The sequence below is a fragment of the Podarcis erhardii genome (assembly GCF_964252035.2).
Source record: "Podarcis erhardii genome assembly, chromosome: 7".
Lineage (NCBI taxonomy): Eukaryota > Metazoa > Chordata > Lepidosauria > Squamata > Lacertidae > Podarcis > Podarcis erhardii.
This window is the reverse complement of record NC_138511.1, coordinates 63,056,548-63,074,721: the sequence shown is the minus strand read 5'-3', so window position 1 is coordinate 63,074,721 and position 18,174 is coordinate 63,056,548. Positions and strand designations below refer to the sequence as shown.

At 43.2% G+C, this 18,174-nt stretch overlaps 1 protein-coding gene across 2 annotated transcripts; it reads right to left on the bottom strand.

The window, feature by feature from the left end:
- Positions 1-128: 128 nt before the first annotated feature.
- Positions 129-16,382, bottom strand: LOC309347344 (gap junction beta-5 protein-like). Of its 2 annotated transcripts, XM_081871853.1 has the most exons (3): positions 16,230-16,375; positions 5,452-5,522; positions 129-1,775 (listed from the first exon to the last, which is right to left on the bottom strand). In XM_081871853.1, exon 3 carries the CDS (start codon positions 1,748-1,750, stop codon positions 914-916), a length of 837 nt encoding a protein of 278 aa, XP_081727979.1. In that variant the 5' UTR covers positions 1,751-1,775; positions 5,452-5,522; positions 16,230-16,375; the 3' UTR covers positions 129-913. The 2 variants fall into 2 exon arrangements, with proteins under 2 accessions (XP_081727979.1, XP_081727978.1); XM_081871852.1 differs by lacking the exon at positions 5,452-5,522 and having other exon boundaries at positions 16,230-16,382.
- Positions 16,383-18,174: the final 1,792 nt, after the last annotated feature.

Below are 18,174 nucleotides of genomic sequence, written 5' to 3'. Positions count from 1 at the left end.
GTTATACAGTATATGACTCTCTTTCTCCCTCTCTCTCGATAAATAATATTAATAATAAAAAAAATAGAAAATGTGTATATTTTTCAGAATAAGAACTGCAGTGCTGCAACAGGACTAGACCAACACCATTTCTTCTCCATTAGTGATCTTTATTTCAATATTGCTTTTCACTCCTGAGATCTCAGTACCAAGTATGCTAGCCACCTTTCACTGGTGGTGGGGAGGTCTTTAAAAATTTGACTGGATGAGTTATGGGACAGTATACAATGTAAGTGGTTTAGATGGAATGAGCTGAGGGAACTAGCGAATTTTGAAATGACTATTTAATATATTCTTGGATCAAATATGGACATCAAAAAATCGAACAGCCTGAGCTGGGTTGGGGCCTGAAATACTGTTGGCCATTCCTTTCTCCATCTCTATCTTGCACAAAGGGATGCAAGAAAGCACTGTTTTCTGTTCCATCACATATTTTCCAGACGCAGCTCTGTTTCCCTCCTGCTGCACTTTGGCTTCTGACAGAAAACGGCATTAGTCATCTCACTGTGGCACAATCTTATGTAATTAATCATGTCATTCTTCCCTATTCATTTCAATTAAAAGGAAACATAATACTTTTTGGGGGGTGGGGGGGAGAAAACACCATCAGTTACATATCATTGCATATCATTTGTGGACTGAGAACGACAACGACAAATTTGTTGCAGTGATTTCCTTTCCAGACATGGGATGAATAAGTGTGCACCAGCAATGTCTACTGTTTTTATTGGAATACTCTGACATGCCTTCTGGCACATCATGCAAATGTCCTGCCTAGCAGCAGGCACTGTTCATTCTGAGAATGAAGTCATATTGTTTTTTTCAAAAGGTTTCCATTATCAAATTTCCCAGGATTTAATTTTGACTGGGTAGTTTATGTGCTTAGAGTTCTCTGGGAAGGTGGAGCAGCCTTGATGATGGAGGTAGATGGTTTGTAATCTGCACCATGGAACACCTGCACACCCACTTCATTTGGGTCAAGTTTGCTGTTGGGCAGAGAGCAAGTACCCTCTCTTCTCATCCATTCACTGCCCTGCCTCCTGTGGCTTTCATTTTTGGGCTCAAGACACTCTGTACATCGTTTCCCAACAAGGTAGAAGGCTTCAACAAGGCCGAGGAGGATGCAAACACAGGTAGTGATGACCATGAAAAGGGTGAAGATGTTCTTCTCTGTGGGCCTGGCTATGAAGCAGTCTACAACATTGGGACAAGGTTCGAGGGAGCATTTCACCACACTGGGGAGTCTGTAGTTTGGGTACACGTGGTAGAAGATGAAAAGGAATATAATGTCCACAGCAGACTTGAAGATGAGGCTGAAGAAATAGGTCCACCACAAGCCTCCACGCTTCTTGCCAGGAGGATAGCGCAGTGCATAGTCTGCTCCAACCTTCTTCCTATATTTCTCCAGTTTGGCTTCTCGGTAGGCAACATGCATGATTACCAGCAGGGAAGGACAGGTAACCAAAATGAGCTGTAGGGCCCAGAGGCGGATGTGGGAGATTGGGAAGTAATGGTCGTAGCAGACGTTTGGGCAGCCTGGTTGCTCAGTATTGCAGTCAAAGTCCTTCTGGTCATCTCCCCAAACCTTCTCTGCTGCCACTATGTAGACTAGAAGCCGGAAGATGAAGACCACTGAGAGCCAAATACGTCCAAAGGCTGTGGAATATTTGTTTGCCCCGCTCAGGAGCCCTTGAAAGACTCCCCAGTTCATGGCCTCTGGTTTCTACTTAAAATACCTGAAAAGAAATAAGATGATGGAGTTAGAAATGCTATATATGTCTATGTATGTCTAGCAAAGCAACCTCTAAATCAGGTGTGTGGAACCTGTGTTGCTGAACTACAACTCCCATAATTCCTGGCCATTGGCCATGGTTGCTGGGGCTGATGGGAGCTGTAGCAAACGGGTGAAGGGTCAAAGGTTCCCCACACCTTTTTGAAGTTGTCAACAACACCTTGCTGCTAGTCCTAAATCACATCAAAGAGATGGAAAGAACCAAAAAGAACTGACGCTTCCCTTAACTTTCAGTCTTGCCATTTCATGTACAAGCTCCATTGTCTTTCCGTATCCATTTTGCCATGCCTACCCGATTTGATCTCCCCTCCTGAAGGTTCATATCAGGTTACAGTAAAAGTCATAATTCCATATATATCTATATCTATATCTGTAATATGAATTACAGACACCATCCAGTAGCCAATCCATGGTGGCACCTCCGGATGCTGCACCCCCCTGCAATCCCTACACAGATCTGGCTGACACAAGCCACAAAACCACAGCTCGCCCCTATACACGAAGCCAAGCCAGAGCACAACTAAATACAGTACAGCCATCTTCTCAGGAAAACTCTTCACAAAGTTCAAGAGGTCAAGACACAAAGACTTTAACAACTAATCCACACCTAATGACCCACCTAAGTGGTACTCAGGATATCACTCAAGAAATCACTCAAGATATCTCTCAAGTAATTAAGGAACAAAAGAAGAAAAGGCACACTAGCCTGGGAACTTCCTCTCTGCCCAGAACATTGGAGGCTATACACCACACCCCCTCTACAGTATTTATAGGAACTCAAACACTGAGATCCTGCTCTGTTCCAGTAACAAGAAGCCGAAAGCACCAGCCTGAAGATGACGAGTGAGACCTCGTCGAAACGTCGCCTAGACACCCCAACTTTTACACGGGAAGACACCCGAGGACACCAAAACCTGCATTCCTGTACCCGTGAAAATCTACGAAAGCAAATATCTATATCTATATCTATATCTATATCTATATCTATATCTATATCTATATCTATATCTATATCTATATCTATATCTATATCTATCTATCTATCTATCTATCTATATCTATATCTATATCTATATCTATATCTATATCTATATCTATATCATCTATAGCTATATATCAACTATAATGGTGTGAATTTGCAATCAGGGACTTTGGACGTGCTGAATTATGATCATCTCTTAAGTGGCGTACAGACCTTACAGCAACAGAATGAAGGGGAACATCAGTTTAAATTATAAAATCAGACTTCAGTTAAATGCCTGCTACGATAAAAAGCAGGATTTTTGTCTCTCTTGTATCTGCCACCAGTTACCCTTGCTTGAAAAGTGTGTGTCCATGAGCTTCACCTAGTTGTCCCCCCCCCAAGCTTTCTCAGAAAAACAAACAAATAAGTCTGCATTATGAACATTTTCCAGAAAGGTTCAGAAGAAATGAATGGCTTGTAAGGCAAGTCAAGGGAACTTGGCCCACCACTAATCACAGCATGTAGAACTTTCTGGGTTCAGCTATGCCCCTCTCCTCACCACAAAGCACAATTGATTTAAGATCCAGGGCTAGAAAACACCTATAGCAATTTATGGACCTAATAGTTTTCTCTGGTCCATGGGGTCACAAAGAGTCGGACACAACTAAACGACTAAACAACAACAATAGTTTTCAAAATCCATTCATTCTACCATTCCCACACCATGTGCCTCTCACCCAGAGGATTGAATGTTTCAACCAATCTTGCTACATGTTCTTACAGGACAGGAAATAACCCATGTACAACCCACCCTGCCCTCATCTCCCTAAGAAGTAAGAAGTGCTACTGGAAGGAAAGAGTCTCCAGATTTTCTGCAGTGTGTAACAGGTGTATGTGTGTGATGAAGGTGCCTAACATTGACCATTGATGAGAATAATGGTGTTGCAAGTTCTCAAGAGTGTCTCCATTTTGTTCTGCTGTGAAACACTGGGTACTTGGCATTCCACAGGGCACTGATTTACGTAGATGGTTTGCAATATATGGAGATTTACATAGTTTGATGCAAATAAGCAGTACAATTAAGAAGTACAATTAAGCAGAAGTACAATATATTTTAGGGACGTGGGTGGCGCTGTGGGTTAAACCACAGAGCCTAGGACTTGCTGATCAGAAGGTCGGCAGTTCCAATCCCCGCGATGGAATGAACTCCCATTGCTCAGTCCCTGCTTCTGCCAACCTAGCAGTTCAAAAGCACATCAAAGTGCAAGTATATAAATAGGTACTGCTCCGGTGGGAAGGCGTTTCAATGCACTGCTCTGGTTTGCCAGAAGCGGCTTAGTCACGCTGGCCACATGACCCAGAAGCTGTACGCTGGCTCCCTCGGCCAATAAAGCGAGATGAGTGCCACAACCCCATAGCCGGTCATGACTGGACCTAATGGTCAGGAGTCCCTTTACCTTTACAATATATTTTGCCATATATTATGGTGCTGGAGGAGACTCTTGAGAGTCCTATCGTTACTTGGACTTGGACTAGGTAGCCCTTCAAACTGGGGATGTCCTCTTTAATGTTAGGACACATGTCAACATTATCATCTCAGGAACATGGGGCTGACAATTTCTGGATCCTTAATAGAAGTGTTCTGGTACAGGGCAGTTATCTGGAAGAGAAGCCAGGGGCAGAGTCCATTGATGTTTGGTGAATCTGAGGTGGAACCCAACAGATTTTGGCAGAACGTCCAAAGAAGAGTTGCATCTGAGTCTTCTCTCTGAAATGCTGTCAACACGAATGTATGTGCCTATATGTAGTGGAGAAGTACCACCATATGAGGTCTCACATCGACTGATACAAACAAAAAATAAGTTTGCCACCAGGGGTGTGTTTCAGCTCTGTGTATATCTCAATTAACGAGGCAGAGTTGGGGAATTATTTCACATTTCAATGTTGGACAAAATGAGGGACTCCCCACCCACTGGAGTATCTCTCTTGCTTCAGGTTTCCCCTGTATTTTCTGAGAAACAAAGCCAAGCTGAACAATGAGAGCTTGAGAGGGCAGGACTGGAGAGGTGCGGGGAATCTTTCACTTTGACAGAAAGCTCTAGCTTTTAGTCACAGTGAATTATTTTCCTGGTGAACTCCAATCACAATAATTGGATGTGTGTTAAGTGAACATGAATTTTAGCTGTTAAAGTAGGGAAGATGCTGCGCAGGTAAACTACTTGGGTGGCCTGGTAGTTACTGAGTCATTTCTCTCTCTCTAACAATTAAAATAACAGAACTCTATTTTATTCACAGTGAGAAAATGTTGACTTTTCCATTTTTTAAAAAATAGTGAAGGTAAAATCACCCAGTGCAATAACTCTGAGCTAGGATAGCTTAGTTGGTACAGAATGAGACTCTTAATCTCAAAGTCATGGGTTTGAACCCCATGGTGGGTGAAGGATTCCTGTATTGGACTAGATGACCCTCGTGATCCCTTCCAACTCTACAGTTCTATGATTGCCCCTGGAACTATTTGTCAGAGTTTTGGTGGGTATCTAATGCAGGGGCACCTCCCACATGTCCCTCAAATTGAGTGCCCCTCCCCTCAAAACTAGGGTTGTGTGTGATTTCTGTTCCTTCCTCCAATGCCTGTCCTTGCAGGAGAACCACTCACCTATCTTTCTGAAATTTGGCAAGCTTCATCCCTTCAGAAGGGGAGACCATGTCTGCAATCTGCATCCAATTCTGGCAGAAAATAAACAATTTAGAGACTTTTTAATAAAAAAAAAAGGTTCCCTGCACAAAAACTCCTCTCTGGATCTGCATGACAATTGGCAGGCTTAATCCACTCTGGAGGGGCTCCTTTGATTGTAAATTTCACCCACGTATGTGAAAAGATTTGCTTGCTTATTTGTTTTTTGTTTCCAGATTCTCTGTACAAGTCAATGGAGGCAAAACAAAGTTTCAGATTTAACATAAAGGATTTGGGGCCAAATAACAAATTGTATTGGAAGAGCACAGAATAGATCTGAAAAAGATTGGGCTGCTTACGAATGCTACAGATTTAGATACAGTACAAGGTGAATGTTGTGGTCACTACACAACTCTACTTACCACCTCAGTAAATGAGAAGATAACATTAAAACTGATGTTTCCCTCTCCTTTAAGAATCCCTTATAGAAAATCACAGGGTGAGAGACCGGGAAGTGGAAACAAAATATGTCTTTACAAAATGATTCATCCTTAATCCATAAAATCAGCCAAGGTTTACTAATTCATCACAGACCTAGCACAAAGACCACAGCATAAGAATTTCCATGCTAGAGCAAACAGAATTTCCATTTCCAGAACTTGTTTCCAACCACAGCCAAGCTTAGGCCTCCGGATGCTCAAAAGCAGGGTGAGGTGGTGGTTTTCTGCCCTCATGTTAGGAGGGACAAATCTGTTGATTTTGGCTTCTCTCAGTTCGCCCCATTTCTGCATCAGTTGATAATATTGTTATGAGTTTGGAGTGCCAGACTCCTCTAATCCCCAGATCCAGCAAGTGTTAAAATCTAATTAAGCCAGGCTAGCTTCCTCATGAGGTGATAGCTTGGGTGATGAGCCATTAAGGGGGATTAAGAGGCTCTGTGGGAGATGGCAAATGGGTGGGGCCCCTCACTCAATTTACAGAGGATGAGAAGGACAAAAGCCAGGGATGAGGCCTCCTGTGTGCAGGGAGTTGAACTTAATCAGCAAGCTGGAAAGCCAGAGAGGCAGATCTATGCTTGATTTCTGTTTGAATCCAAGGCCGCAGCTATGAGAGAAACAAAACCTTTTTGGTTGATGCTGTGAGCCTCTGCATTGTAGGTTCAGGTTGCATACAGTATGTGTTTAAATAAACCATATATCATAAAGGCACCAGACTCTCTGCTATGCCTCATTCCCAAAAGGAAACACAGTCTCTGGGTAAGTGCCTGGAACCCCTGGAATCTCGCGCCGCTTGGAGATTGGGGTGGTATGTAACAATCTATATATCCACATAAACATTTGTAGTTTTAGGTTCACTTCTCTTAATATACTGATTTTTAAATGTGATTTTCCCACTCCACATCTTATTACAAACAAGTTTCTCTAATATAATGCATTTTTGTACATTTTTGCGTGGGTGGGTGCAAGAGCTACATCACAAAACGCAGAAAGAATATCTATGTTTTCTTTCACATATTGGTTCAGGAAGTGCAAATTGGGTAGGTTCTGAATGACCTTCTCCTGCATCTCTACTACGGCTGGGCGAGTTATCGATATATCGCCCAGGACCGGTATGAGGGGCAGACCGTGATGGCGGTTTCACTCAGTGGTATATCGCTGGCGAAACCGCCACCGCTCTTGAGACCCCTAGCACTCAGTGTGCTGGGGACACTGTTAAACTGCTCCCACTCCCCAGCTGAAGAAGCCTCAATCCTTCTCCTGCTTGCATGAGAGCAGGAGGAGGATCTGGGCTCACTCAGTTGGGGGCAGGGCGCTTTCTGCTCCCCTGCTGAGCAGCCCCAATCCTTCTCCTGCTAGCATACAAGCAGGAAAAAGATTTGGGCTCGCACAGTGGGGAGGGGGCAGCGGCGGTGAGCAAGAGGCCTCTTTCTCCAAGGAGGAGGTTGCTTGCCACCCCTGTTCACCTTGGCCAGTGAGGGGGAAGGGAGTCCAGCTGACGGAGCCTGCCAGGCTCCATTGCAGGACTCCCTCCATCTTGGTCCAGCTTCATTGGCCCCAACTTAAAAAGGCACTGTGGTGAAAGAGCCTCAGCTCCCATGGTGAGAGCTGCAGCAGTTTCACCCAGCGCCACAAGGGCTGGGGCCAATGCAGCTTTTTCAACATTGTGGCATATCGCCAAACTGCGATGTTTGGCTGGCGATCCACTGCAGTGTTGAAAACCTAATATTGCCCAGCCCTAATCTCTACCTGATGTGCTTCACTATTCAGAGTTATATGATTATTGCTCCAGAGAGCGGTTCCCTGGAACTACCATGCGTGTTACGCATCAAAAGACCTCTCTTCTGTGATTCTGTCTAATCTGGCTTTTATCAAATGTGTTATATTGTAAAACTCAGTGGAAAAGCATATACTTTGATGTCAGACATCTCTGGTGTCCCAAAATAGGGCTGGGCAAATTCTTGTCTTAAACCTTAAGAGAACTGCTGGGTAGACAATACAGTGGTACCTCTGGTTACGAACTTACATAATTCATTCTGGAGGTCCGTTCTTAAGCTGAAACCATTCTTATCCTGAGGCACGCTTTCGCTAATGGGGCCTCCTGCTGCGTGTGCACCTCCAGTGCGCTATTTCTGTTCGCAACCTGGGCCAAAGTTCGCAACCAGGAGGAGCTACTTCTGGGTTAGCAGAGCTCATAACCTGAAGTGTTCATAACCAGAAGCATTCATAACCAGAGGTACCACTGTACAGAATTATACTGAGTCAGACCACTGGCCCATCTAAGGAAGCTTCAGATTCTCATGCTTTGTAAATGAATGAATGAATGATACAATGCAGGGCAGTATATCAAGGCTGGGGAGCATGTGGCCTTTCAGATATTGCTGGACCACAACTTCCATCAGCCCCAGCATGGCCAATGGTCAAGAATGGTCAGTCTAGCAACACCCAGAGGACACTACTTTCCCCACTCCTGTGTTAAATGATTAAGGAGAGAAATAATGGACATGGAAGAATCAGCGGAAGACCTGGGAGGACATTGGGGGAGAGGGAAGGGTGTGTGTGTGGTGATTGCTTGGAATTGCTCTTGTGTGATCTCTGTGTGATCACTTTGTTCACTCTCATCTTTCGGCACCAGGCAAAAAAACATTCCTCCATTCCCAGGCCTTGGGCTAATTAAACATGGCCTTTTAAACTGCATGGGGTGTGTGTTTATGTGTGTGTATGTGTTATTGTTTTTGTTTGTTATTGCAGTATGCATTTTTGTGTTTTTGTATTGTAAACCACCCTGTGATCTTTGGATGAAGGGTGGCATAGAAATTTAATAAAACAATCATAATCATAATAATTATACAACATTTATAAGGCACCTACGTTTGGTGATGAATTTAAATGTAATCGCTAAGAACATAATGAATATTCCAGTGTGGTAGCACCTACTCCCTGCAACTCCCTGCCTCTTAATATTAGGCAGGCATCTTCAGCTGTAGTGGTTTAAATGCATGATAAACACTTTTCTTGTTTGGGCAAGCTTACCCTGACATGTAATTTTATTAGGTACTTTTCTTTTTTTTAAACCGATTTTATCTATATTTTAATAAAATCTTATTTTTATTGCTTTCTAAAGTTTGCTTTTATCAGTATTTCCCCATGAATGATTTTGTTTTATGTAAACCGTTCTGAGGTTTCTGTTGATTAATTAGTTGATAAATATTGTTAAATAACACAATATAAGAAGAATCCTGCTGGATCACACCCAAATGGCCAAATGGCCAATTTATTTATGAAACATCTAAGTTGCCCACTCTGCTTTGCTTTGTGAAACCCATTTTATTGAAGCTCCCGCCCTCTCTTGCCTCCGTATTTGCTTTACACACTTTTTTAAAGCTTGACTGCCATCTTCATCGCTCTCCAGTCCTATCAGGCTTTTCTTTGTGTGTTTGCATCCCAATCCAACTCTACAACTTCTTCTGTGCTAGTACATGACGCTATGCATTTCTTATCCAAGAAAACAAGATTGCTTGCATGAAGGGATGATAGAAAAAACTGTTCACATGTTAATGCACATCTGAAATAATATGCAAACTGGAATACAGTTCTCCCCTTCAAAATTTGCACTTCTCCATATTTTGATTCAGAACTCCAAACAAACAGTGCATTAAAGATGTGCATATTAGCACAAAAGAAGACTAAAGAGTGCAGTAATGAAAATGACATGCAAAAATAAAGGAAATTTAAAGAAAATTACTTGCTAAAATGCACATACTAGGCAAAATTGTGCGCCTCTCTTTTTTTCCCCCTTCACAAATACTTTAGATGCCAAAATTGACTGTTAACTGGTTAGATCAGGTGCAAGGAATCTCTAGCCCTCCTGATGTTGATGCACTGCAACTCCTATTATCCATGACCCCTGGCCATGCTTGCTGGGGCTGATGGGAACTGGAGTCCAACATCAGCTGGATGGCCATTTTTGCACACTCAGTCCTGAAGGATGTGCCTTGCGAGATTGTGCTGAGGACATAAGACGTGCAGTTTCATGGCTATGCTTCTATCCAAATTTATTTCCTTCTTTTGCAAGTAGTTTCATCAGACAAAGGCGAGTAGTTGCCAGGTACAGCCTAACAACCACAATTAATGGAACGAGGTGGCAGTGGGAATGAGTCATGCACTCTGTCTGCATCATCTGGGTCAGCATCCCCTCCTACTCTTCCCACAGTAGGTGAATCAGATGAACCAACAGGCTCTTCAGGTCAGAATCCCTCCATGTCCCTCTCTGGTCCAAGAAACAAAATATTAGTGATAAACCATAACAACCAAAGGTGCTGTAATTAGACGGGTGGAGCAAGCTTCCCATTTCTATTTCTCAGTTTCCCAAGTTCTCCACACTTCCTCATCAGTTTGCAATATATTATTATTTTTAAATAAAAAAATCCTCACGACTCTGGGGTTGCGGCGTTCATCTTGCTTTACTGACTGATGGAGCTGATGTTTGTCCGCAGACAGTTTTTCCAAGTCATGTGGCCAGCATGACTAAGCCGCTTCTGGCAAAACCAGAGCAGCGCATGGAAACGCCATTTACCTTCCCACCGGAGTGGTACCTATTTATCTACTTGGACTTTGACGTTGCTCCCGACCAAGCAACGGGAGCTCACCCCGTCACGGGGATTCGAACCGCTGACCTTCTGATCGGCAAGCCCTAGGCTCAGTGGTTTACACCACAGCGCCACCCGCATACACACACACACACACACACACACACACACACACCATGTTTATTTCCACTAATATGTAGATTTCTATGCACACTTTACTTTAGCACATGCATTACATGGTGCTGCAAAATCTGCAGAAGTGTGAATTTCAAAGGATGGCTGCATTCCAGTTTGCATATTGTTTCAGAAAGTGCAAACGAGTTTGCCTTTAAATGATAACTGAATCAAATTTCTCCCCAAATGTTCACATTTGGGAAAAGACAGAAGCCTGAGCAATAGCCACCATTTAGTGGCCTCTGCCCTCCTGAACTGCCAGCACAGGACAATCGATCCCTGAGGAGAATGAGCCCTTAGGGGAATGAGAAGAAGCACTAACAGCTTCTTCTAAACAACTTGTCTTTTCTGTTCTATTGTAACTTTAAAAACAAAACAAAAAAAGGATGCTTATTGTTGTAATAATCTTATATAAATTGCTTTATGAGGCCTACCTGAAAAGCAGTATATAATTACTGTCAATCAATCAAACAGTCATCTGCAATGAGCATTCTTTGCAAGAATCAACAAACAGAAGCAAAGCAGCAGGATGTCTTATAAAAGTAGCTGAGATCACATCCTGGAATAGGGTGAAGGGAAAGCATCGTAAGTCCTGGGCACAGTCTTCCAAGCACACTGGGTGCTCCCATTTCGCAACAACATCTAGTTACGCAGTGCCTAGTTATAGAAGGAAGAGGAGGGAGTGGTTGGCTAATTCAGAATCACTCCCAACTTGAGATACAAACATTGTGTTATGTGTACTTGAGTGTAGTGGTGAACTGGTAGATCACAGAATCAAAGAATTGTAGAGTTGGAAGGGACCTTGTGACTACACAAAGCTTCTGTAGTCCTTCAGCAAACGGGGTTGTAGTGAGAGATGGAGGAGAGATTTATTCAAGTTACAGATAGGTAGCCGTGTTGGTCTGCCATGGTCAAAACAAAATAAAAAAATTCCTTCCAGTAGCACCTTAAAGACCAACTGAGTTAGTTCTAGGTATGAGCTTTCGTGTGCATGCACACTTCTTCAGATACACTGAAAAGGTATCTTTCAGTGTATCTGAAGAAGTGTGCATGCACACGAAAGCTCATACCTAGAACTAACTCAGTTGGTCTTTAAGGTGCTACTGGAAGGAATAGATTTATTCAAGTCCCCTTTCTTCAGCAGATAAGAGTTGACTTGAGACTCCTGAAGCTGTGTGTGGGTCACAACACACTTGCCTATAATTTTGAAGTGTAACTTCAGTGTGCTTAAAATGACCCATAAATTTCTAATTTTTACATTAGAAAAAGTGTACAAAATGCGTGTTTCATGGGAAATGCCGTGAAAAGCATTGGGAAATGGGTGCTTGATGGGTAAAGTGCATCTTACATTAAAAGTGAGAACAAAATGCATACAGTTTGAAAGGGGACTCTTCTGGCCTTCAAAAAAGAAATCCTCACAAAGTGGCACACGGCAGGCTCATAATTGAACACCAGCAAAACTGAAGGGGAAGAAAATTATTTGCATTGCAAAATAATGTGCAATTTTTGAAGAATGCTTGTGTTTTCCACATCAACCTGCAACTTTTTCAATAAAGTGCATGAAAGTTCACTTTACTTTTGTTACTTTTGTATGTTCAGGGAGATGGGCCAGTATAATGTAGTGGTTAGAGTGTCATACTTGGGAGACCAGAGTTCAAATCCCCACCCAGCTGTGGAGCTCACTGGGTGACTTTGGGTCAGCTACTGTATCTCTTAGCCTAACACAGGGCTGTTGTAAATATTAAATGGGAAGGGGGAAACCATTGATGTCATCTTGAGCTTATTGGTGTAAAGTTGGGATGTAAATAAGGAATATGTACACATTTTACAGTAAAATACAAATTTTAACCTAAAATACAAACTTTTGTATGCATTTTGCTACTTTTCTTAAGCCAAGAACTGGGTCCCAAAACTTTGAGAAATGTGAAAACCTAAGGATGGCTGATTTCTGATCCCTATATTAACCTGGACAGTGTAAATTAGCTTGTTTTGCTTAAAATGCATATAGTGAAATATTTGAGCACCCCAAATTCCAGTCACCTTTTTGTACAATATGTAGGCGGAATGCAATTAAGCCAAGGATGAAGTTTCCTGCATGGCTGATTCAGCTTTTCAATCCAGGAGGCCATTCCCTGAAGGATGGGAAGTGACATATTCTGGGAGGCAAAAGAGGTGACACGAGATTTTAAGTACCCATCTCATGTCTGGACAGTTCCAGCACCCGTCTTCTTGTCATTTCCTCAAGGTGCCCTGTGGGCAAAATGGTGCTGTCATGTGTTTGGAGAGGAACAGGTGTGCTTTGTGGAAAACAGCACATAGGCCTTCACCCTACATTACCTATCACATTATTTGAGGGGAAATAGATATGGGGTTGATGGAAATAGTGGAATCTGGGTGCTCCAAACCTTACCATGTGGCACACAGCATTAGAAAGAACATTCAGATAGAGCTGGTACTTGCAAGAAACATTGGAGAATAGAAAGGTGTATTGCCATGGCAGAACCTACATGTTGGCCATTATTCAGACCCTCCTGTTACAGTAGAAGAGATAGTGTGGTGCAGTGGTTAGAGGACTAGGATCTTGGATACCTGGGTTCAAAACCCCACTTGGCCATGGTGGCATAGCTGTCAACTTTTCCCTTTTCTTGCAAGGAATCCTATTCGGAATAAGGGAATTTCCCTTAAAAAAAGGGAAATGTTGACAGCTCTGCATGGTGGTTACAGATCGGCAGCCAGTGTAGATCTTTGAGAAGAGGGGTAGCATGTTTGTAGGATCTCACTACTCTCCGCAATCATACTGCAGCATTCTGCACCGACTGCAGATTCTGGTCCAAGTGCAAGGGAAGCCCCACATGCATTGTGCATGCTATGTTTTGGAAGGAAATAAGGACAGGAGTGGTGCACCATTATAGCTGATGGAAACAAGGGTGAGATACCACCCAACACTTCACATATGACAATAGGGAGCTGCATGTGAGTCACACCCCTAATCTCATACCAAGGCCAGGATCTTGCTTGACACTTGCCTCAGTTCCTCTTTTGTACATTGCTGAAGCATTTGTACACTTTATTTCTTAACTCAGCCATAGCCTGTTCTGCATCAAATTATGTATAGGGAGAGCAGTTGCTCTTCCCCTTAAAATTTTATTCAAAGACATTTATTTGTCTTCTATCTGTTACAAAAAGTTAAAAATGCACCTTAGTGCAGGGATGGGAAACCTGTTATCCCCCCAGATGTTGTTGGACTCCAACTCCCAGCAGCCTCAGCTAGCATGGCCAATGGCCAGGGAAGAAGGAATTTTAGTTAACAGCATCTGGAGGCCAAAGAAGCCTGTTTGTGCATAGCACATTGACTTAATGTTCATGCACATGCATTTATATACATGTGCAACAGCGATTCATTCACCTCTCCACTCCAATATTTAGCTCAGGGGAGGAAGCTGAATTGTGACAGAGGACAACCCAGTGCTTGGAACAAACTAGTTCAGCTGAACAAAGTTCACAGTTCAAAAATCTCTGGACTATAACTGAAGGTAATTCATTGGTGAACTAAAAGTCAATTAAATTCATTTTGGGGCAGAACTTTGAATGATTTCTACTTCATCTTCACGTTCATGCTCTTCCCCCAGCAGCAGGAGGTCTGGACTCTTATTTTTCATTTTAAAAACCGTAAGTAAATCAGATATTGATAAAGTTAGAAAGCAAAACATTGAGGCAATGCTTTAGGGCTTATTAGGCAGATATACAGGTGCTGCTATTGTTAAGGATGTTTAGTCATTTAATCACTGTTGCTAAACAATCAGAAGGAAGGAATGTAAGGCACTTCCTGTATCTTCCCTGCTGGAGAGATCCACTCTCTTCCAACAGGAGCAGCTTGCACAGAAAAATACAGGTACAGGAACAAAGAGAATGATGCCATGTGCCTTTAACAGCAGTGTGGCTGGCACCAATTAAACAGGGCAAGCCTTTTCTTTTATGGAAATACAATAATAAAGAACACTTCACCTGTTGATATTCTGTCTGTCAGACATCTTGTGGCCCCTGACTTACTTTTGGACCCTGTACTTCAGCACAGCACCTTGTAATATTCCGAATGTTGAGGATGAAGTTTTTAAGATCTAGAAAGTTCATTGGAATACAGCTGAACTGAATAGCTTGCTTTGTAAAAAAAAAAAGGAACCAATTCCTTTTAAGTATGAACTTTCCAAGCACTGGCACAACGCTAGCAATTCTCACTTGCAAGATTTGAATAAGGCACCCCTTAAAACCAACAGTGATTTCTCAGGCATAAGTAACAGAGAACTGGGATCGTCCCTTGTAAATAAGTTGGAGCATGTAGGATGACGCTGAAGGTGAGGAGAGAGTGAGAGGTAGGGTTTTGGGTGAGCCAGCTAGTGAGGCATGATGGGTCTGTGGCAGTTCAGACCTTCCTTCATTCTTTCCTTTCCATTGTTGAATATTTCTGGTGTGATGTAACTGTCTTTGGCTTGCATGGCATTTTCCCTTTTAATATTTTCTTAAGAATACTTTTCTTATTACTGTGGAGAAGCATTATTTTTTTAAAATAAAAGGCGGAAGCAGCCCACCTCACCATTCACACTGCACACCTTTCACAAACAGTGAAAGACTCATCGTGAGGATCTGGAGGTGGGAAAGGGTGGGGTGCACAAAATTTGCCATTTCCCCTACTTTCCAACTCAAGTTGCCGAGTAGACTACAAGTCCCACGCTTCCCAGCATGAAAGGAGCATGCCATTTGAACAGTTACGAGCGACCCTATGGTTTTGAATGTTGTGCTTTTGTTTTCTGACCAGAATTCCACTGGGATCTGCTAGGCACTAATGAACAAGATCTACACTTCCCCACAAGGTCTCCACAAGCATCCACAAGCACTGCAAACATGGAAGACATTCCACCACACCCACCCAGCTTACAGAAGAGAATATTACTCATGCATGTTTGTTTGCAAAAATCCAGATGAGACTCTTTGCCGTTTGCATGTTGATACCTTTACAGCCAGTGTAAATTAAACCACGAGGGGACTAGAGTTCGCAAAGTCCAGTTCCCCTCTCCTGAAATATGTGGGGTTTCTCAGGCTCTCCAAAGAGGAGAAAGTTTTCAGGGCAGCCTCAGTGGCAGCCTGGTCCCACATTGCAAATCTGAGCTCCAGCCCTGAAGCCCTGAAGAGTCATTCCATAGGAAACCACTTCATACTGGTGGTCCAACTTGCATTGTCCATACACTGACTGGCAGCAGGTCTCAAGGATTTCAGAGGGGTGTGTGTGTGTGTGTGTTGGGGGTCTCTTTTACAGCTGTAACTTGAGTTGCTGAGGGTGAAACTTGAGACATCCTGCAAGCAAAACATACGCTTTAAGCCTACACTACAACCTTTCCCTGTTCTGCTTTTCCTGCCCCCCTCTCAGCAGCTGAAACTTTTCTCAACAGGCTAGTTTACATTTCACCCTACAGTGGTGACGGGGGAAAACCACAAACACGCTTACCTGGTAAGAGTCCTGGCTTCCTCACGGGCCTTTTCCCAGTCTGCTGCTTCCTTCCGAAGCATCAAAAAAATATTTTCGCCAGTTAAGAGCCATCAAAGCTCAGAGGCTCCTCCCGGCACTCTGGGAGTGAGGACAAGGCAGAGGAGGAGGAATCTCCAAAAGAAACATTCCATGGGTGGAGCTTTCTAGCACACTCTTGGTTGCTAGCTATCAAGGCTGGGGAAAGCAGAGAGCTGTACCAGGTAAACAACAAAGGCCCCCATCAGACCAGCACTGCAGAATCTATCTGAGTGATCTGAGCAGCCAGTCCTAGGATCGCAGGAGGTGGGGATTTTATGGTTAGTCCATTCAGTCCCCTAAAAGAGACCCAAGATTTCACTACTTTTGCAATCGTTTCCCTAACTTGTACAACCCCCTCCCCCCAAATGCACATTTTATCATGCATTTTCCTCCAAACACATTTTTGGGGTAAGCATTGCAAAATTCAGAAAAGCACACTATCCAATTTAAGTGACTTCAAAATGGGTATATTTCGAAGAACAGCAAACTAGGTCTGTTTACTTTAAAATATGGACCAAATGGAATCCTCCACTCCTGGGGTGCAAGTTCAGTGTTCAAATATTGTGATGAAGTTCCTGGACAAACTTGGGACTGGCTATTGTTTAATACAATGGGGAGCTGTCACAAAATGTTGCAATGCATTCTTCTCACCTAACAGGACAGCTCCTGTTCCATCCATGCTCACCTCCAGCATACAGTACTATAAATTGTGAAGGGGTTCAAGAAGACCATTTAACTCCCCGCCCTGTTTCCCAGTTTTCTTTTCTAATTAACACTCCACATGCCCTGGTTTCTAGAGACCACTGAGCATGCTCAATCCTCATTGGGTTTATTTGAAGGGGATGTCATCGTTTTGTATCTCTGCGAACCTTGGAGTTTCCCTGAGATGCTGATATCTCTCTCTTGCTTCTCTGTGGCCTGTTTTGGTTCAGGTTGGCACAGGTGCCTTCTTTTCAGCATTAGGAGGACTGGGGTTAATATCCTGCTTTTCCATTAGCATTGACCCCGCCACCCCAGCCGCCTATAGCAAATAGTTACAACAAGAACAGCAACAGCAACCAAGCAAACATGCAATTCAAGTTGCTGGCTTGTTTGATATATAAAGCTCTAAATGGCCAGGGGTCAAGGTTTCCAAGGGATCACCTGTTCACATATGAAACAGCCCCCGCATTAAGATCTTTGGCTGAGGCCAAGCTGCAGGTTCTCTCACGTTAGGAATGGCAGGTGGAGTCAGGGCCTTTTCTACACTGACACCAAAGTTGTGGAGCCCTCTCCCTTCCCCAGCCTCATTTGTTAGGCGGCTATGTTGCTGTCTTTTAAATGAAAAAATTATCATTGAGAGAACAAGCGGTACAGACACTTTGTTAAATAAACAAGCACACTAGAGCTTTAAAGGTTAAGACCCGCACTTTGACTTGCTTATGGTAAGGAAATACAGCGGTACCTCGGGTTACAGATGCTTCAGGTTACAGAGTCTGCTAACACAGAAATAGTACCTCAGGTTAAGAACTTTGCTTCAGGATGAGAACAGAAATCGCGCCGAGGTGGCAGCGGGAGGCCCCATTGGCTAAAGTGGTACCTCAGATTAGGAACAGTTTCAGGTTAAGAACAGACCTCCAGAATGAATAAAGTTCTTAACCTGAGGTACCACTGTAGTAGCTTAGTCAAGAACTTCGCAACTGTCTGTCAATGTATCTCCACACAACTGCTTCCCATATCAATTTTGAGATTCTCTGGCAGGAGCCACTAGCACCCTTTTCTCCCACACTGCACATCCTCACTTCAACAACACTGTTGGGGAATGTTCTGGGGTGTAGCTACTTCCGGGGATGCACAAACACCTCTGTGTTCCCCTCCAAAAGTGGGAGGGGCTTTACCAGCCTTT

Excerpts from the sequence above, each read along its gene's own strand:
- LOC309347344 (XM_081871852.1), bottom strand. The coding sequence starts at position 1,750 with ATGAACTGGGGAGTCTTTCAAGGGCTCCTGAGCGGGGCAAACAAATAT.